General features: G+C 55.4%; 1 protein-coding gene across 3 annotated transcripts in view; it reads right to left on the bottom strand.

Moving 5' to 3' along the window:
* The window catches only part of DNMT3A (DNA methyltransferase 3 alpha), a 100939-nt gene that overhangs the window by 70706 nt on the left and 8482 nt on the right, over positions 1 to 21751 (bottom strand). For 2 of the 3 annotated variants that reach the window (XM_059405261.1, XM_059405259.1), the window contains exon 2: positions 3404 to 3630. In XM_059405261.1, the coding sequence (XP_059261244.1) occupies positions 3404 to 3466 (63 nt within the window). In that variant the 5' untranslated portion in view covers positions 3467 to 3630. Of the gene's footprint in view, positions 1 to 3403; positions 3631 to 3779; positions 4000 to 21751 lie in introns of those variants that run through there. The other variant, XM_059405260.1, reaches the window with a different exon arrangement.

The following is a 21751-nucleotide window of genomic DNA, read 5'->3' on the forward strand; positions in this document are numbered from 1 at the left end:
GGCCCTTCTAGCCCCAAGGTGGGAATGCTCTCGGTCTCCTTTCCTGCTCCCTGTTCCCCTCCCCTCCCCCCTGTGCAGGACCCGATACTCCACCCAGGCTCCTGGCCTCCCTGATGTCACCTCCCACCCATCCCCCCTAAGGCCACCTCCCCCTCCCTCCACTGTGGCCACATTTCCCCAGATGACCCAGCCTGGTGAGAACCCCAGCGCTCAGCCCCCCCAAAACCTGCATTGTCCCAGCATTCCCCACTCGCTCCCTCCCCACCCAACATATGGACAGCAGGGTAGGGGAGGCTGCCGGACGAATGGATGCTGGGCAGACGTCTCTGTGCACTCCCAGCCATAAGCGAGCTCCTTGGCTCTCGCCGCTGGCTCTTGCCGCTGGCACTGCACCCAGCCTGCCTGATCGAGGCCCCGGGCTGTTCCCCTGTGGAGGGTCTTACCGCTCTCATTTTCTTCCAACCCTAGCCACAGGGGACTTCCTGAGCACCAGCTCCAGGCTAGTCAGGCCCCGCCCTCGGGGGGCAGCAGTGGGGCTGGGTGTTGTCCACACCGGTACTTCTCAGATGCCCTAGAGAGAGGCCTGGCTAAAACAAGGACTGCTGGGCTCCAGCCCCACAAGCTCTGATTGGCATGTCTTAACCTTTCCAGGTGCCACCAGTGTTCTCAAAAGAACCACGGGTCCCGTCCAAACCGTAATTCAAGGCAGACTGAAGCAGCAAGGGCTTTGACCAGAGAGGAGAGGTGAGAATCAGGGAGAGGGCCCACCAGGCAGAGGAAGAAGCATAAACAAAGGGCTGGCGGTTCCAGGAAGTACCACAGTGGAAGGTGCGTGAAGGCGTGGCCGGGAAGGAGGCTGGAAGGGCACGTGGCGCCCAGGGCCAGCGGGTGGCCACACCCCTTCCCTCTGGCTCACCAAACAGTTCCTTAGTGCCAGGTGCTCCGGGAGACTCGGCCAGGCTCCTTGGGCGGTAGCCCAAGACCATCTTCCCCCTCCGTGGTGACATGGCACCGCAGCCCCAGGCCTGGCTTTCTCCGGCTGCCGTGGGAGACTGGCAATGTCTCTACCCGCCCTCTGCCGAGGCTCCCAGGGCGGCTCCCAGGGCAGCTCCCCCGAGCTGCGGAAGCCAGCCCAGAGGGGCTGGGGGGGTGGGCCAGGTGAGCCAGTGTGCGCCCGGTGGGTGTGGGCAGCTGGGGAGGGGCCCTGCTCTATCAGCACCAGGATCTGGGGCCGGGTATGTGTTTATTGCCGCATGAGCCAGAACAGTTACTATGGGTAGATAATAATAGCAATCGTAATCCCTCATAATTGGACCAGACTTTGCTGTTTGCAGGGCATTTCCATGCCCATGACCTCATCTGACTTCCCCAACCACCCTGTAAAACAGGCACAGCTAGAGTTACTATCCCCACTTTACAGCTGAGCAAACGCGAGCCCAGATGGCCTGAAGTCACATCTCCAGGAAGTGGTAGACTCAGGCCTGGGACCTGGGGCTTCTGACTCTGTCCAGGGCTCTTTCTCGATCTTGAACTGTCAGAACAGAGAGCCTGCTCTGCCGCTCTCCATGCGAGGGAGCCAGGGGCTCTGGTATCTAGGGCAGCACTGGTAATGAGAGAAGCTTGGCCTGACTGTCCCCACCTTGCCCACCTGCAGGGGGCGGGGCAGCTGATCACCAACTGCAAGTGTACGGACACAGAGCTCTGTCAGCACGAGTCCAGGCATCAGACCGGGTAGGGAGCTCAGGGTCACCTAATCCAACAGAGGAGCAAAACAGACCTGACCAGGGGTAGGGAATTATGCAGAGCCACAGGTGGCTGGCCGCAGGTGGCCCCGACTCTCTGTGGGTCGACTGCTGCCTGAGACAGGAGTAGCTCGAAAGGCCCAGAGGATAAACTGGACTGCCTGTTCTTTTTCTGTGGGTTCAGAAAGAAGGGGACCCACAGCCCCTAGAAGCCTGGCTCAGTGGACCACGGCATGCACTTTCTCCCCGACCTGCTGGGTATACACCCCCAACTAGGGCATCCCGCATGACTCCAGGCTGTGAAGGCAGGTGCCAGGACTTCATGCGCACACCTGCATGTCTCCACACAAGGACTGATCCAGTGGGAAAGGTTCTGATCCAGCAGGCTCTCATCTGGACCCACCACTGGGTAGCTGGGCTCAGCTTCCTCATCTGTAAACGAGGGCCATCTGTCCTTGCCTCACTTATTTCAAGGGTTGTTCCTGAGAGCCAACTGGCTGGAAACCATTCAGAAAACAGAAACAAGCTGTAAGGCTGAGGGAGCCCAGGAAGGAGCTGAGCACGCGTGGGGGCGCATCAGGGAGCATAAGCAGGGGGCGGGTCTCAGAGCTGTCCCCTATGGTGGGCAAGCAGATGCGATGCTCCTTGCAGTGTCCAGGGGGCCCATATCTGGTGCCAGGTGTCCACTCTGGTTCCAGAAGAACAAACTATACCCCCCACCTAGCATTCACCCTCCCTCCTGCTCAGGAAAAGGGGAACAGGCAGAGGAAACTGTGGGGACCAGGGCACAGCAGACAGGACACCCCAGGAAGGCCTATGGCTGGCACAGCTTCCCCAGAAAGGTGGTGGGGTTTACCATCTCACTGACAGAGAGTGAAAACAGAGTCTAACTGTTGGGGTTCAGGGCAGCTTTGCCTATAGATGGACGCAGCTTGGTGAGGTCCCAGGCAGCCTGTCGCGGCCAAGCAGGGATCCCTACGGGGCTGCTGGGATCTCCTTTGATTCAGGCCTGTCCTGGAGTTCAACAGAAGGTGATAAGCTCACCCCGCAGGGGGCTCGGAGAACAAGGACGTCATTGGCTCCATGGTCAGAAGTGACACTCAGAGCCCAGGGTGGGGGTGAGGGGCAGGAAATCACCATCTCCAGGATGACTGGTGTCACCGTGTGCCTGGCGCTCTGAGAGGGGGAGCCCTCACGTGGCCTCCTAGCTACGGAGCCTCCCCAAACTTGCCTTTGGCCTCGCAGAAGCAGAGGCAGCTAAGACAGGTCAAGGACCCCCTGAGGATACAGAGCTGGTAGATGCGAATCCAGAAAGGAAGCTGGGTTTGGGGACACTTTGCCAGGCTGTCCCCCCACACTGCATACAGACCCGGGGCTTGAACCTCTGCTCAGACACCAGAGGAGTTAGAAAGCCTGGATCCCATAGCGACTGCTTCAAATTCCCGATGTATCCCCAGGACCGAACGTCTACAACCCATGGCCCAAACGGGGACACAGCCCTCCCCATGGCCCAGTGCGGAGACTGAGCTGCACGGTCCAGCGCTCAGCACACCAGGGCTGTCGCCAGGGCTGTCATCAGGGCTGTCATTACCTGGGGAGGGCCTCTCCCTCCTGCACCCTCTCCCCTCCCCTCCCACGGCTGTGGCCAGAGGGTCCCTCACCTTGCGGTCCTCCTCCCGCTCCAGAGCGGAGCTGCTGGTGTCCCCAGGGCCGCTGGAGGGCATGGCGGGCAGCTGGGCGGTGGGAGGCAGGCTGGGGCTGCGCGGGGCTGGGGGGCTGCTGGGCTTTGGGGAAGGAATTATCGTGGTCTTTGTCAGCAAGAGTTAGATCATAGATCCCGGTGAAACTCTGCCTCCGGCTGTGGGGTGTGGGCTTCCAGTAGCTCCACCTGTGGGGGAGACAAGAGGGGTTAGCACGGCAGGGCACCCCCAACCCCAACCCCGGGCCCCACCTGACACCCACCCACCCCCAGTCAGCCCCACGCGACCCCGTGAGGCCTGTTCCTCCGAACGAACTCACTCCTCTTCCCAAGCTCACCGGCAGCTCGGGCCAGCCTAGCCCGCCAGAGAGCGGGGGAAACTGAGGCCGACTCAGCTGGCAGGGTCCTGCCTGGCTTCCCTCAGGGCCTCCTCCTGCCTCCAAGGCACCAGCAGTCTCCCCGGGCCTCCGCGTTGCTGTGGTACAGTGGGCGCCACTTCTGGGCCTTCCAGCGGCCTCCTGCCTCCTCCCTTCTCTTCATTCACGTCTGTTTTCTCCTTTGAAAGCTTCCCGCACCCTCCCTCCCACCCAGCCACCCCCCGGGAAATCCCAGAGGTCCCCAGCCCTGCTACATTTTCCTTCTAATCTGTCCTCCCCTCACGCCCCACCCCCACACGGCTCCCACCACGTGGAGGAAGTGAGCAGCAGTCACAGGATGTAGTGAAATGAATGTCACCCCACTTCAGGACCAGCGTCTGGGCCCAGAGAAAGCGGAGGTTGAACTCGGGCTGCGGCCAGGCTGAAGGCCCAGGTCTGCAGTGCTGCTGAGAGGCCGTCTGGGTGGGGAGAGGCCACAGCCCAGGCCACGCTACTCTCCTCCGCACCCCACGAATCGGCCCCATTTGCCTCGGGAAACTGGGGGGCTCTAGGGGGCCCTCCACACCCACACAGCTTAATTTTAGGGGCTTTTCATCTTCCCTGCTTCAGGTGTGGGCCTCAAGCCAGTAAAATAACAAAGCCCCTGCCGCAGGCCTCAGCTAGGGGTGGGGGTGTTGCGGATTCAACGCCCCCCCCTGCTCACAGACACTGAGTTCTCCAGCTCCCCACCCCCCAGGAGGAAACTCGGGCCAAGCCCCTGCCTCCAGTGCACCCGCCTGCAGGGAGGGGATTGGCAGGAGAAGGAAAGTGGGAGGCAGCTGGATCTGGGCCCACCCACACCCTTCCCCTTCCAGTTCCCGTTCTGCTTCCCCGGCTTCCCCTCCCTCTTGGGCTTCTTCTCCCATCCCCCTCCAACCAAGGCTCCCTGGAAAACCAGGCACTGGAGAAAGCACAGGCTTGGGTCTCCCAGGGGTGCAGCCTCTTCCCCAGGGAGGCACTTCCCTGGGAGGTGGGCTCTGCCTCCTGTGTGGAGGGGGAGGCTGGAGCTGGGACGAGCCTCCTTAGGGCCTGGACAGGAGGAGCTTTAAGTTAAAACCTCACCCCAAGCCCCAAGCCCCACAGGTGAGCACTAAGGAAGCTCCAGGTGCAAGGTGTGCTTCTCAGCCCAGCACGGCACTGGGTTCCATGCACGCCCGCTGCCCGGAGAGACGGATACACGCGTGCATGTCTCTCCAAAGAGAGTGTTGCTTTCTGCATCAGAGGCGGTGCTAAACCCGCCTGCCCTCCTTTGGGCAGCCGCTAGTACTCTTTCTCTCCCTTTTTACAGTTTACAGTTTACAGTGGAACCTCAGGCTCAAAAAGATGAGGATCCATCTCTACTCCAGAGGTCAAGCACAGGCTTGAATCCAGATCTCTCTCGCTAAAGCTCTGAGGCCGATCTCTGGGAAGCTTCGTCCCCCAACTTACACCAGCACCCAGAAACAGCTCTCAACAGTCCATGGGAGAACTGGTCCAACCCAGAACTCCATGAGGCTTCCCTCCATTATGGGCTGGCGACTCCCCTTCAAACCCACACACCGTTTGTTAGCACAAACAAGTCCAATGATCCCCTCAGCCCCCACACCAAAACCTTCAAAAGGATGTGGAAGCTAAGAGAGGCAGAGTCTGGTTGGAGAGAATATTGAACCTGGCGTCAGCAGATGTGGGTTCTAGTCCTGCCTCGGGCTTCCGGCCCTCAGCTTCCTCATCCATGAAATGGGCAAGTTGGATGACATAATCTACAAGGCGTCCTCTAGCCCTGCCCTGCCAAGCTGATGGAGGTGCGGAGGGCAAAGGGGAGAAGCAGACAAGGCTGGGACACCCTCAGGAGTCCCAGGGCCCCAACATGGGGTCCATGAAGACCAAGAAGGCACAAAGTAGAGGCAGATAACCTTCTGCCAGATGTTTGTCTCAGCACTGCCCTGTGGCCTAGAAATATCCAGGGAGCTTCTGTGAGGGGAAGAAAAAAGAAAAAAAAAAAAAAACTTTCAGAGAACCTCTGATTGCCAATGAGAAGAGGAAGGAAGTAGGAGGGAAAAGCAGAACATCACAAGGCATTGACCCTGAGGGCAGACACCCCGGAAAGGAAGGGAAATGCTCTTTCCCTCTCCCCTCCCTCCACATATCCCCCTGATAGTTGAGTGGTGTGTGCTCACCTCAAAGCAAACTCAGCTGACCCGGGTCAGTCTGTAGGTTCCTCAGAAAGTGTTTCTCAGAGTCACCCCGCATCACTGAAAAGCATCCAGCATATGGCCAGGCGGGCCATGCGCTGCACAATGCCAGGGGGCCCACCGTGGTGGCCATGATCCAGGACTTGACACAGCGCTTCCCAACTGGCCTCAGAAGCTTCCTTCTCTCAAGCAGCCCTACTGCTAGGAGAGACCTGCCCCGAAGCCCATGGTCCCAGCACAGCAGCCTGCGTCCACCATGATGGTCCTTTGCCAAGCATGGCTCTGCTGTTCCTGGCACTGAGGCACCCTTCTCACCCACACCAAGGGCTGTACCACAAGAACCACCACCAAAGAAAAACCCATGCCAAGAACCCTACCACCATGACAGGTAGCTTTTATTTCCTCCTTTATACTTCTAATGGCCACGGGGGCCATAAATAATGTTTGGGACAATAACTTTCACCAGCGTTTAAGGAATCCCATCATAAAAAAGTCTTGGGATCACACCTGACACTGTCACCATTATTACTACTCCAATTGCAAAACTGTAGTGGAAAAAGGACTGGGATTTTGAATATGCACACCCAGCTTCACTACCTTCTAAATCCAACTTGGTAGAAAGCTTTTTAAGAGACGTACAGTCACATGAGTGGGCTAAACAAAGAGGAGACACCACCAACGAAATTCTGGGGTCTGGAAAGCAGACTTGTGATGGCCAGATTTCAGACAGAACTGCTTTCAAATTAAAATCAAATCAAAACAAACCTCATTTGTAACAAGAATCCTTAAAAGATGGAGGCAACAGCACCGGGCTATCTCCCAGGCCAGGAGTGGAGAGGACCCATGTGTGAAAATAAAGCAGACGGAATGAAAGAAGGAAAAACCCTAGACCCCCCGCCCCCAGAAGTCTGACGGTTGACCCTCCAGGGAGCACAGAACCCAGGGTCTTTGCACAGAGCTGACGGGAGCAGTGGAGAGCCACAGAGTAATATATCAAAATCAAGGAGATGAAGGTTATTTTAAATACTGGTGTTGAGTGCCCCAAAGCTCTTCCCCCACTGGGCCCCTCGAACCCTGGTAGCCAGACCCTCACCTTCTTCCCCTCTGGAGAATCTTGCCAGTCCGAGAGGAAAAGCCTACAGATACAGGTGCTGCACCCAGAGCCCAAATGGTGTCCAAATGGCTTGTGTGGGCCAACCACTGTGGTCTGCCAGGAAACAAGCCCACCATCATGCACCAGAGCCCCCAGTCCCCTCTTCTTAATCCTGTACAGAACAACCAGGGACCAGCAGACTTCTGAGGGAGGCCTCTGACTTGGAAAATAGAGACAAGAACAAATAAATCAAACCAGAACAAAACTTGGGAAAGACACGCTTCGTGCACAGAGAAGATACTACATGCACAAAGCAAGGACAGGGTACTGTTTAAAACAACAAAAAAGAGCTTAGAAATACCAACCATGCTAGTAAAGACGCAAAACTCAACACAAAGGGCACCAGAAAAAGAATGAAAATTGGAGAGAATGGAAAAGAGAGAGAACTGGTCCAGAAGTTTCCATATGTAAAAAGCAGGAGTCGCATAAACAACAACAACAAACAAAACAGGAGAACGTTACTGATGAAAGAGTGCAAGAGAATTTTCCAGAAGTGAAAGACACAAGTGGCCCGGTTGAGAAGGCCCACTGCATGTCCGCACAAGGGAGGAAAGCAGACCCACAACAAGGCACACCACTGTGAAATTTCAGAACACTGGTGCAAAGAGCAGATCCAACGGACCTGCACAGAGGGAGGAAAGGGTGACATACTGAGGTTCAGGAATCAGAATGGCTTCAGACTGCTCAATGTTAATGTGGAAAGCAAGAAGACAAAGGACCCGGTTGCCTGGGTGGCTCAGTGGGCTAAAGCCTCTGCCTTTGGCTCAGGTCATGATATCGGGGTCCTGGAATTGAGCCCCACATCGGGCTCTCTGCTCAGCGGGGAGCCTGCTTCCTCCTCTCTCTCTCTGCCTGCCTCTCTGCCTACCTGTGATCTCTGTCAAATAAATAAATAAAAATCTTTAAGAAAAAAGAAGAAGAAGAAGAAGAAGACAAAGGACCAATACCTTCAGAATTCTTTTTTTTTTTTTTTTAAGATTTTATTTGTTTATTTGACAGACAGAGATTACAAGTAGACAGAGAGGCAGGCAGAGAGAGAGAGAGAGAGAGGGAAGCAGGCTCCCTGCTGAGCAGAGAGCCCGATGCGGGACTCGATCCCAGGACTCTGGGATCATGACCTGAGCCGAAGGCAGCGGCTTAACCCACTGAGCCACCCAGGCGCCCTTACCTTCAGAATTCTTAAAATAATTCTCCCATTAGAATTCTTTACGCAGCCTAATCATTTAGGTGCAATAGTAGCATGAAGTTATTTTCAGATACTCCTTTCTCTGGAACTGCGAGCAGATGTCCTCTAAGACACCCAAGACAAAGGAAGGGATTCTCCAGGATTAAGGTGAAAAGAGGTCAGATGAAGCCATCGAGAGCCACTGTTCAGATCTAAGCACTGCGACTTAAGAAGTACTGTGGCCGCCATGCCCGAGACCACCAAAGGGTCTTTTTAATCCGACAAAACCACAGGTGCTCCTCACTGTTCGCAGTCTGCCATCCAAACTCGGGAACGGAACGGATTCGGATACTGACAGGTACCTGTCCTGGACCATGTGCTCCAGGAGGGGGAGTAAACCAAACGAGAGGAAGACACGAGATCCAGAAAACAGGAACTCCAACCAGAAAGAAGGCAAAGGGAATGACAAGGAGGACCGCAAAAGGAAGTCCCAGAATGGCCGCTAGGACATGTCGCTGCCCAGACAGCGGACACTGGAGAACTAGAGCCAAAACATGTCCTACGGACGTGACTGCCCTTGCAGAGAGCCCGCCGACAGCGCTGAGAAGGTGAGGCAGCAGTCGGCAGAAGGTGCAGAGAAAATAAGGCAGATGGAGAATCAAGGTCGTTATTAACTTCCGGGGAAAAAAAAGAAAGGAAACTCTTGCAGGATCCTCTAAGGCCTGGCTGGGAACACAGCTGCATTCGTTGATTTAACAAATACGTGTGTGTCCATAGACATACATATGTAATGTGTGTGGGTCTGTATGTGTATGTATACATATATACACATGGAAACTTCCTGCCGCTGCTATGACAAATTACCACAAAATTAAGGGCTTAAAACAATATAAATTTGCTCTGTCACAGGTCTGGGAGTCAGAAGGTCAAAATGGTTCATGTCACCGGGCTACACATCAAGGTGCTGGTAGGGCTGCATTCTTCCTGGAGGCTCTAGGGCGAATCCACTCCCTTGACTCTTACAGCTCTTAAAGGCTGCTCACATGCCGGGGCTCCTGGTCCCTTCCATCCTCGGAGCCAGCGACGGCCAGGCCTTCCCTCACCGCCTGACTCTGTCTCTGCTCCCGTTACCTCCTCGGCCTCTCCTGCGTCTATCGTTCATTTCTAAGGCCCCTCCTGATGACACCAGGCCCACCCAGAGAATGCAGGATGATCTCCCCACCTCAAGATCTTTAACTGCAAAGTCCCTCTAGCCACATAAGGGTAACATATTTACAGGTTCAGGGGACGAGGATGTGACAGTCTTGGAGGGGGCGGGGCACTATACGACCCCCAACACACGTATACACACGTAAAACCAGTGTTTTGAAAAAACACTGTTACGTACCGTTAAGAGTGGGCCCACCACAAGAACGATTTGGGAGTGGAAAGGGCGGCTAGGTAGGAGAGCTAGGATCTTATTTGCTAAATAAGAAATCAATGGGAAATATCTAAAATGGAAGGGTCAAAAATAGGCACATTCCTCAGAAACCTGAGCTGTAAAGTTGCTAGAAGAAAGAGCTCAAAGCGGTGGCCTCTGAGAAGAGGAAGAGGATGGGAGCCTCTCTGGTGAAGAGACACTGGGACCGCCTTCTTCAATGATATGCGTGTACTACTGTGAGGAAATAGAAGAGAAATTTTAGGAAGACAGAAGGGGGGATGGGAAGGCGGTCTTACCCCTCCCCCACTGCAACCTTCTGTTGGGTTCGGCTTCCATCCTCCTCTCTGAGCGCAGCTCAGCCCTTCCACCTCTGTCGCTCTATGAAACCATCACATCCCACAGCATAACCATGACCAGAGAACTCCTCACACCCACACAGAGTTCCATCACTGGCTACAGAAGTGGTACCTCCCCCCCTGCCCTGCCATCCCCCTCCCCTCACCAAACGTTGACTATCTTCCAGTAACATCACTTCCAGCAGGCGCAGCCCAGGCACGGGGTGCTGCCTCCCAAAAGGCATCTGTGCCTGTCACGGCTGCCTACGTCCCTAACCACGACGCTGGCTCACTCAACAGCCCACCTCAGCCAGAGACCCACCGTTCAGCCATGGCGGCCACGTCACCTGCCACGTCACCGCCCGCCCCCACCCCCGCCCCCACCACATTGTCCCCTACCCCCACCCACCCCCCACCATTCCCGCCTCCCCTCTCCAGGCGCAGATCATTCCAAATCTCCCCTCCAAGCATGCCCCAACCAGCCCTGACACTGTCACCCCACTGTGTCACCTCAACTAGGGCCTGCACAGAAGCAGTCTCTTCCAGAAGCAAAGCCAGCATTCCCCCAAGCCTAAATCCTTGCTCCATCAGGAACATTCCTAACGTCCTCTCCCTAAGAGCCCCTTCGACGCCAGGGCAAGCCCTCCATCTGCCCTGCTGAGAACCAACCACATCACCATCTCTGTAGCGGACCCCCCTTCTCTCCCCGCATCTGAAGTCTGCTTTCCCCCTCGTGGACTTTGCTTGTTTCCAGCTGTCTGGGGGCCTTTCCCCTCCCCACCGGCCACAGTGGGGTGTCTTTGCTCTCACTCCACACCTCATCCCCTCACCCCACCCCACCCCACCCCACCCCCTCCCTCAGAGCGTGAGCACGTGACCGGGCAGGGCCAATCAGTCGCCTCCCGGGACCGGGTGGTGCAATGGAAAGGCTCAGGGGTAGGATGTGAGTCAGGAGCTGCTGCCCACAGGGGAGGGCTTGCCCGAGAACAAAAGGCTGAAGACAGAGGGATGGCAAACTGTGGTCACTGCCTGGGTCCCCGCAGCATCTCGCTGTACCCGAAGGCAGGGCATCTCTGAACCTCCAGGTCGTGGGAGCCTTTCCGTCCCTGGGGTGTGAGTGAGTCTGCGCCCCGCGGGTGACAGTCCTGACTCATATGCCAATGTCAGCCTCCCGAAGGGCTTCTACCTGCGTGGGTTCAAATCCTGACCTGTTTCCTCCATCAGCTGTGTGGCCTGGGGCAAGGCGGTGGCCCACAGCCTCAGTTTACTCAGCTGTAAAAGGGGGGGAGTGACAGGAGCCACTTCCCGGAGCTGTTGTGAGAATCTAAATGAAATGCATCGCACGTGCTTATAAGAGTGCCTGGCACGAAGAAAATACGCAATACATTCGAACAACTGTTAGTTCCTGACTAATCCAGCCCACAGTTTTCTCTCCTTTCTTGAAATCCCCCAAGTGCCTGTGAGTCTGCATCGCCCAAACAGGAGCTTGTACTTAGGAAGCTCCCACGATGTGCCAACCCCGGAGAACAGAGCTTTACGATGTCAACATCTCGTTGATCCTTACGCCTCACTCCGACCTTTTGAAGCGGGGACTACTTTTCCCGGGTTTCCCAGATGAGAAAAGGGAAGTATAGAGAGGTTAACAAAGCTGCCCAAGGTCAGGATTAAAGGGAACCAAATTCAAATCCAGGTCTGTTCTACCCTGAAGTCCAGAGTGTTCCATTCCATCATGTCCTCTTACAATTAACCTGTGACTGTTGCTTTGGGCATAGACTGGTCGGAAAGCAAAGTTTCTGGTTAGCCTCCCTTTCCTGCCTGTGTGCAGTGGGGACAGGGGTAGGGGTGGCAGTAAGCAGTGCAATCTTCTAATCATAGTATCTGGTGCCCTGCCCAACGAGTCCGTCATTCATTCAACTATTTGCTGAGTACCAGCCACGTGCCAGGCCCTTGCTTAGAGACATGCCCTGTCCCATTTCAGCCTCACAACAATCCTATGAAGTTTATAAAGCAGGTTCCCTTGGTAGTCCCACTTTTAATAGGAGAACCTGAAGCTGAGAGAGGTTTCTTGCCTCTCCGAGGCAGCACAGGGAGAAAGTTCCAGAGTAGGGCTATGAAACCAGGTCCATGGAACTCCAGAGGCCTCACAAATATGGCAGCACTCAGTCATGGATGAGCGCTAAGCATACACCCCAGATCCACCATTCATGCCCCTGCAGGGACACCAGCCCACAGATGACAGCGTCATAGCTGAATTTCCCACTTGAGCTTGGGAGGAGGAGCAAATGACTCCTGTAGATGACAGAAGGCAGGAGAGTAATCTTGTGCCCCATACCATCCAGGGTGGTGATAAGCTCTGGGGCTGGTGAGCTGAGGGCCAGTAGAAGGCTCAGGGGAGGGATCAGGGCTTCCTAGACAGAGATGTCTATCTGCCAAGTCTGTTCCCCACTATGACAGCCTCTCTTGGTCACAAGACTGGGCTGGATGTGTGGGGGGGGCTGGAGGGGGGGGGATGAGTATCTCTCCTTTGGACTGCTCATTCTCTCTCAACACGAGTGAGATGCACATCATCATACCATTACTCTGTCTTCCAGAAACATCTCTCCCGTCCAAACCACCAGCTGCACATAGAATACCAAAAGCCATTGGCAACAGGCCAACAGTCCTGCCATCCTGTTGCCACTTCAAAGCCCATCTGTCTGGCTCTGGAGTCACAACACAATGACTTGTGGTTGTCACACCATCCTCGAGGCCAGGGTACCCCCAGCATGAGCTCTCATGATCACCCCAAGCTGCTGCCACTGTAGTGGCAACACGAGCAGAGAGGAGTTGAATCGGACTCTTCTGCTCATCTAATGGTTACCATGACACAGCCCCAAAAGCAAGGAGGAAAAAAAAAAAAAAAAAAGATTTATACCCAAAATAGATGCTGGTAAGGATCTGAAGTTGTCCTTGGGCATTAAAAAGAGCCAGTACAGACTTCTAGAAAGGAGCATACAGTTCTGAGCATGGCAAGTCAGGAGAGGCCCTGTCGGGAGCCACACATGCTGGGACAGCCAGAGGGGTGTCCCGTGCCCCTGGAGCCGGGGACCCCGGGGGCCCAGGCTGAGAGTCCGTGTGAGAATCAGCCACGTGAACCCTGGCAGGGCTGCTGTTTGGGGCAGCCGTGAGAGTGGCTCAGATTCTGTCCCCCCCTCCCCAGGAGGTGGCCCATGGTCCACACCGGGCAGCTCCCAAGACTTTTCACTTACTTCCCCGATGACCCCCACATGTAGCCCTCCCACCCCATGTCTCTGAAACCCTCTAGGAATGCTGACCATCATGACCCCCACCACCATGGCTCCACTGGATGCTAAGTCAACAGACTGGCTTTTTTGGATCCCTATTCCACTGAACCAACAGACGGGAAAAAAAAAAAAAAAAAAAAGGAGTTACCCCACTGGTTTGGGTGATTGATCCTGGTTACCAAAGAGAAAGTGGGTTGCTGGTTCACAACAGAGGCAAGGAAGACCAAGTCTGAAATCCAGAGGATTCTCTCAATTATCTCTTAGAACTTCCATGCCCCAAAGTTAAGGTTAAGGGAAAACTTCAGGAACAGTGACAACAACAAAGACGACAGGCCAACCGGGGATTCAGATCCTCCGAGCATCTAAGTTTAGGTCACTCCACCAGGTCAGAGAAGCCTGGCCTGCTGAGGAGAGGAAATGTAGGGTGGACAGTAGGAGAAAGGAGCCGGACCGCAGATGTGGCCTTGCGAACAAATACAGAAAGGAGAACTGTAGTTGCTCTGACTATTTTCTACTTATTTGATACATACACATGTTTATTTGCACATGGTAACTGTTTTCTTGTTTTTCCTCCTTCTTCCCATTATTTCATACACCAGTTGTTGGAAATTAACTTTATAATTTAGTCTTTTTTTTTTTTTAAGGGCTCAAACTCACAACCCTGAGATCAAGAGTCGCATGTGCAGAGGAGCCTCGGTTGTACACGCGGTTAAGTGTCCCACTCTTGGTTTGGGATCAGGTTGTGATCTCAGGGTTAGGGGTCAGGCCCCGCATTGGGAATCTGTGCTCTGGGCTCTGTGGGATTTTCTCTCTTTCTCCCTCTCCTTCTGCCCCTCCTGCCCGTGCTCATTCTCTCTCTCTTTCAAATAAATAAATAAATCTTAAAAAAAAAAAAAAAAAAAAAGTTGCACGCTCCACCGACTGAGCCAACCAGGCGCCCCTATCATTTAGTCCTTAGGTAAGAGGAGAATAGTCAGTGGGACTGTGATTGAATTCGAGAAGTTATTCATGTAGACAGCCGTTGATACAATGATTGCTAGGACTCTTCATCTGGGAAAAAGGGTGAGAACCTCAGTGAGAAAAACGGCTGCGTCTTGCTAGGTAGAAATACAGCTTATTTGGTAGTTGCAAGGGAGCCCAAATGTGCGTGAAAGGTGCAAATGGAACTGTACAGCCCAAGGAGTAGACGGTGCCCCTAATCGATTTATTCATCCTTCATTTCCTGCTCAGTGAAAATGGAGCTAGGCCCTTGAAAGATTTCTCCTGGGCCAGCAGGTCTGGCGTCGCGCTCTGCCAGCAGAGGGGGATGGAGGGACACTGAAGAAAAGGGAGTCTCCTTTCCTAGACCCAGTGGGCTCTCCCGGAGGGCTCCAGCACCACACACAACTCCTCCAGCAGCCAGATCCTGCTGTCCCTGTGGCTCCCCTACGTCCCCCCCCATGCCCAGTCCTGCCCCATCCAGCACCAGGCTCCTGTGGGGAGGGGCTCCTGCGGGGCCTGGCTTCTGCCGTGTGGGACCGCCAGCAGCATCACCCAACAATCCCCTTGAAGGGGGGTTTAGTGGCGACTGTGCCTCCAGCAAGATATTTCCTCATACACAGCCTTCCTTGGGACGCAAAGGATGGGCTTCCAGTGAGTTCTAGGGGCCAGGTTTCCAGCAAGGGTCTCAGCCCTGGGGGGGCCTCTTCCCTTTAGGGGCTGGTCTCAAAGTGCTGCTTCTAGATTCTCTGCTGTTTGTGTTACTGCTTACTAGCCCGATCTCTCATTACTCTCATCCCCTGTTGTAGTTAATAAGTCTTGATAGTGAACTTTTCCTGTTCAAATCACTATGTGGTTTCTGTCTTCTGAATGGGCCCGGACTGATACGGTCACCCACAGCCTCAAGGGGCCAATTTTCCATCCTCCCGGTCCTGGAGTTCAATTCCGCCTCCGTGCCAGCCAACCACTGCCCTGCTTCCAGTACGTCCATCATCTCTCGAGTGCTACTGCTGAGCCCCAAGACACCCCTGCTTCTGGAGGTTCACAGAGCGGGGGATTCTCTGGCTCTCTCTCCCACCCACGCCTCCCCCCGGCTCCGTGCCCTTGACTCTCCCACCCCCGGCCCCCTCTGCTCTGTCTCGGCAAGTGCGCAGTGGACACCCTCAGGGGTCCCGCTGGACCTTCCGCTGCCCTCTAACTTCCCCTCTGCTGAGAAACTCAGGCTTCCAAGTCTACTTCGTGAACCTCTCCACTTGGCTGACCCGCAGTCACCTGAAATCCAACTCTGCAAGAACCAGATGCCTCCTGTCTCCTCTGGCTTCTCTCCCGCTGTGGAAGTGCCACCACCGTCCCCTCCGCTGCCGAGCCCCCACCACCGAAGAGAACTGAGATTCCCCGTCCCCCGCCGCCGCCCCCACACTCCACGCAGCACCTGGTCCTCAGGCCTCCATCCGCCGTCTCCCCCCGGGGGAGGGACATGGGGCCTCTGCACCATGGGCCTTGCCCTTGGTGGTTATTCTACAACAAGGCTCCCAGCCTCTCGTACCTCTACCTCCCACCCCAGCCGCTCAGTAGATTCTCCACACATGGCTTTCTCAGTCAAAGCCTAGGATACCCGATGAAAATGTTCTAGAATTGATTGTGGGGACGATAGCACAACTGCGTGCAGGTACTGAAAAACATCAGATTGTACCTTTTAAATGGGTGAATTGTATGGTATTTGAATTATAGCTCGATGAATTATAGCTCAATAAAGCTCAATAAAACTGGGTGGCTCAGTTGGTTAAGCACTTGCCTTGGGCTCAGGTCATGCTCCCAGGGTTCTGGGATCGAGTCCCGTATATGGCTCCCTTCTCAGCAGGGAGCCTGCTTCTCCCTCTGCCTGCCGCTCCCCCTGCTTGTGCTCTCTATCTCTCTGACAGATAAATAAATAAAATCCTAAAAAAGAAATTTTTTTTTAAAAAACCACGATGCCAGGGATTTTCACGCACAGGAAAATCTAAACTCTGGCCCAGTCCTACAACAATCTCACTGCAGCATGAACCCCCCCTTCCTAGCTGACCCCCTCGTTCCAGGACCGGTCCCTGTCCCTCCCCCAGCTTCTATCTTCCGCCCCCACACTTGTGACTACACTCACACCATTCTCTCTTCTGACGGGGCCCCTTCTCCCCACATCCCTCAGCACCCCCACTCCCATTACTTCTCCTCGACCACCCATCCAGGGGTCTTGAATCAGTTTCTGTTTGTGGTCATTTTGCTTCCCGTGTGTATATGCACGTGTCCGCTTTCCCAAACAGACGGGGTCAGAGTTCACATCTTGCACCTTGCGGGCCCCCCAAACGGCCGGCAGCTGTCTCCCGCTCCGGGTGCCCCTTGAGGCAGAGAGGACTGTGTGAGGTCACTCCCAGTGCTGCATGCCGAGAGTGACCCCCCACAAGCCCTATTCTAGGGTTGCTTAGCAGAGTCCCCCAAGGCACTGTGCCAATGGAAAGGCCTTCTTCGGGGGCTCTGGGCTCCTGCACCACCTTTCCCAAGCCAGGACAGCTCTCTCTCCCCACCTATGCTCATGCTTCTTCCACTCCTCCCAGATCAAGTGACACCAAGTGATCAGCCACCTGACCCCCTCCCAGGCCAAAACTAAGATGTCCCCCCAAAGGGTCCTCAGGTCCTGTTGGAGCACAGTCCCTCTCGAGCCACCGCTACATGGACCACCCACTGGTCACTGATCTGCTTTCTCCTCCCTCCGGCTCCACCTGAAACCAAACCTCTTGTGGAGGGGGTCGAGAGGATGAAGAAGAGCCCCAGATTCTGGGCAGCACCTCTCAGAATCACTAGCCGCTGGCCCAGCAGCCCCGGTGCCATTCGTTCCCCCACTCTGGCCCTAGACTCAGCCAGACTCCACCTTGAACCCCAAGCTCTGCCCCTCAGAGACGTGGGCTTTGGTTTCCCAATCTGCACAATGGAGTAACTAGAAGCCCCTACTTTATTAACCCATTTTAAGGTAGGAGAGAATCCGAGTGAGCCATTGAGCACAGTGCCTGGCACACAGTGGGCACTAAAGAAATGTTAAGTCTTTAAAAAAAGTATTATATGATTAATCAGGGCAAAAGGCCAGTGACGTGTCCTTAGGAAACCTAGACTCTGGCTTAAGACCACACCCACGAGTGGCTCTTGCTCACTGTGGCCTGACCTGGAGTCCCCTCTCGGGGCTCGAGCCCGAGTCTGCCACTAGTTCCCCAATCCGAGGTACCCAGCCACAAGAACGGGTTACCTCTTCACCAGAGCCCGGAATCTGTCACAGTGGCCACACACACACGTACACACAGATACACACAGACAGAGGCACATGCACATACAGATACACATGCGTGCATACACACAGCCAGATACAGACACACACAGACATGTGGAGACACACATGTAGACAGACATGTAGGCGTGCGCGCACACACACGCACATACTCTCCCACTCCAGGCACCCCCTGCCCACGTGTCATCCACTTCACCTACGCTCTGGGCCAAAGAGGCATTTGGAAACCAGCTTGGGAACCTCATAACCATTCATAACATTGTTCCGAGAGAAAACACAAAACATTGCCTGATAAACAAACATTTGCAATAGAATTCCTCCAAGAGCGAGGAATTGCCTGTGCTAGAAAACTAACAGAGCAAGAAGAGGAAAAAACCGCATAAACTTAGTTTGCCTCTGCAAAATTAATACCAATTACAAAAACATTTATGTGAACTGCTTACCATTTACACCTAATTACCATGCAGCACAATTATGCATACCGTTAAGGGCATGCCAGATTAATTATGCTGTACGTTTCATTTGATTACACCACCACACCCTCAGTCCATATAGGCCCAGCTTCCAGAGGGCTGCCCTTCCGACGGGAGAGACACGCAGGTCTGTACAAGAAGCACCGGGTTCCACCCTCAGGTGACAGCGGTCCCCACCCCAGCCCCTTACCCAGCGAGAGACAGCCTGACTCTGGCCCAGGCCTTCCTGCCGATATCACAGCCCCCCGGAGCCCGGGCCAGGAAGCCATCTTCCCAGCAGAGCCTCTTCCAGAAGGCAGCGATGCTCCAAAGGTCTCCCCCTGGGCAGGGCTGCATGTCCGCGGGGGTGGGGGCAGGGGCAGGAGATAGCCAATGGTCACCATGTATGCCCGCTAACGAGGAAGCTGGCCTCACTGTCCAGACAGGGTCACCCCAAGCTCATCTCCCAGACCCCACCAGAGCTCAGGCCCCCTCTCCCTGGCACTCCCAGGCAGCTCCTGGGGTAGGTCCCAGTCCTGCTCCTCCCGGGCCCGGCACAGTGTGGAGCCTCTCCCTCCCTCACCCTCTGCTCTCCACAGAGCTGTGGACAGTTCTGTCCCCTCTTTATCACAGAGAAAAGGAACCGACTCCCCTGATTTCCATGTCGCCCACTAGATGCTTCTCAAATACCCCGGGCGGACCCAGGCTTGAGAGTCCATGGAGCGTGTCCCCCAGGACAGGGAAGTCCTCCCAACTGACTGAGGAGACAGGTGGGACAGTCCTCCCAGAGGCAAAGACCAAGAAGCAGCTCAAAAGACGAGACAGAGAAAGAAGGGGCACGCACGTGTGTGCCTCCTCAGCACCAGAAGGGACCGTGCGCCGCTGTTAATTCCCAAACACCTGTGAGGTCCACCGCATAAGGATTCTTCTAAAAGATGGGTGACATAGAAAGTGTGACGAGTGCCATCAAATACCCAGGTTTAGTGCAAGAAGCAGTGTTTCAAACAAGCAAACCCAAGCCTGCTAGGTTGCCTCCACTTTGCAGATGGTAAAACCGAGGCCAAGGAGGGAGGTGTGCGTGATCCACCCAAGGGTGCGGCCAGGAGGTGGCAGGGCCAAGGTGAGACCCCTGTCTGTCCAGGACTGGGCCTGGTGGCTCTGGCACGCTGCCACACTCTGCCTCTTCCTTCAGTGGTGCTAACCCAGCTCGAATCATTTTTCTAGAAGTTCTTCGGAAATGGCCCTTCCCGTGACATACAGAAGGCTCACCTCTATTTTAGAGAAAGTTTTTGTTTGTTTCTTTTATTTGCTTCCCAAAACTGCTATCCCCAGCCTATCCCCAAGTATCCCGGCAGGCCTACCTCTGAAGGGAGGGTGGACGCCAGCTTTGCAATTGACATACTGTTTTCAGGGCGACAGGGCTCACCCCGGGTCCTGCAGCCAGGGAGCCCAGCGACAGAGACTAGACCTTGAGGCTCATCTTACTTTTTTTTTTTTAAGATTTTATTTATTTATTTGCTTGAGAGACCAAGAGCAGGGAGAGGGACAGAGGCCGAAGCAGACTCCCCGCTGAGCAGGGAGCCCGAGGCCAGCTGGGGCTGAATCCCAAGACCCTGGGACCAGGATAAGCCTCAGGCAGGCAGACACTTAACCTTAACCACAGAGCTACCCAGGCGCCCCGAGGCTCATCTTCTGAGGGGCTCCTGAGAAGTGCGAGGCCCCGTTCGGAGCCCCAAACATCAGGAATTTCTCCACCCACCCCGCTACTTCCCTCCTCAAAAGTCTGCAGGGGTGGCTACATTTACGGAAGAAAATGTGCCGGCCCTTTTAATCCGTCATGCTGCACTGGGGCTCACACTGGGCCCCCCCACTGCAGTCCCTTCCCCCACGTGAAGCACCCCCAGGGCCCTCCCAGACTACCCCCACCTGTGCCTCTCAGTGGCTGCCACCTCCACCCGCACAGCTGGCCAGGGGACATCGCCCAGCCGCTCCTGCCAGCTCTGCTCCCGAAATGCCTCACGATGGACCCCGCCTCCACGCCCCGCTGCTGCTCCCCCTCTGCCTAGGCTCCCTCCCCCCATCCTTTTGTCCAGTCTCTGCCCAGAGGCCCCTAGGTGCTCTCTCAGATGGAAATACGGCTGGCCACGGGCTGGTTACTCCAACCCCAACATCTCCATAGGCTACATCCCCTACATCCCATCCTTCCAGGGTCCAGCTCCAGCCCCGACATCCCATCAGGTCAGAAAATGCCCTTGACACCCCCCCCGCCCCCGGCTTACTGCTCCCTGCCCTTTGACACCCTGCTCTAGCACGGCCTCTGTCATTAGGTCACTGTCGAATCACTGTGTTGTACACCTGAAGCTCATTTCATAGAATAGGCCAACTAAATTTCAATTTAAAAAAAAAGTTCTTCCTGATTTTCTTTCTTCTCTGAATGTGACTTCCCTTCTCTGAGCGCCCGCGGTGCCCCGAGCTCTCTCCAGCAGCCTGTATTCTAGTACTCGCCCTGGTCAGCTGCATCGCACTGTGGGCCTGGAGACTGGCTCCGTCTCTTTTGTCTTTGTGGCCAGTGCCTGGCACACAGTAGGGCTGGGAGAAATGAACAGATGAACATTATTTGAGGCTTTGAAGCAGGGGACCTCTGAACAGAAACCCGAGAGATGCCAAGCCTGCCAAGGTGGGGCCCTGGCCGCTCGCTCCGCTGAACCCAGCTCTCCTGGAGTCTGGGCTGTGTTGAGGGTGTTGACAGGAAAAAAACCAAAGCAGCAACTGCCCGGCCCCACTGGGTTTCCCGGCTGAGTCTCTGGTACCAGGCGGGCCCTCAGGCCACCACCAGATGGGTGGGGAGCCGGGCTGAGAGACGATGGCAATAGGCACCACATTGTTGCTGGTCATAAAGCCATTAGGACCCATCGCTCTGTGCCAGCTGCTGGGTCCCTGTGGTCTAGACCCTCCCGGGCCTCCAGGCCAGGAGCAGAGCCGGCCCTGCCAGTAGGCCCAGACCCAGCAGAGACGTCACCGTCTGTTCTGGGCCCAAAGAGACCAGAGGCCTACGAGAAAGAGGAGGCCTAGGACTTAGGGGACCAGCGCGGTCCCCAGTGGGCATGGACTCTAACAAGACTGAAGTCTGTGCACCCAGAGGAAAGGCCTGGCTATCAGGTGATCTGGGCCTGAGGGCTCACAGACCAACCATCTGAATCCTGACTTTCCTGAGGCCCTGAGGCCCCCACAGAGAGGATGACAGACAATATTTGTAGGGGCTGACGGAGCAACGGGGCCTTCGCGGGGGGTCGTCTTGCCCGGTCCCCACAGAAGCCCTTATGCAGCTCTCTGGTGACGCCACTTAAAGAAAAGGAACCCCTACCTCCTGGCCACCTACTGTGTGCTGGGGTCAGCAGCAGGTGCTTCAGACAGTGTTGTGGTTGAATCGGGCAACCCGGGGGAGAGGCTGAGGCCCTCCCTACACCCGGATGCTGGGCCTGCGGCATGAGGACACAGGGACACGTCGGGCCCACGCTAACTGTGGGCTAGGAGTGCTGAGAAGTGCATCAAGGTCTGCCAGCTGCCCTGCCTGCCAATCTCCTCTTGGCCCAGCACCTCTGTCCCCTGCTGGCTGGGGGCTATAG

This window comes from Mustela nigripes, chromosome 7 (assembly GCF_022355385.1).
Source record: "Mustela nigripes isolate SB6536 chromosome 7, MUSNIG.SB6536, whole genome shotgun sequence".
NCBI lineage: Eukaryota > Metazoa > Chordata > Mammalia > Carnivora > Mustelidae > Mustela > Mustela nigripes.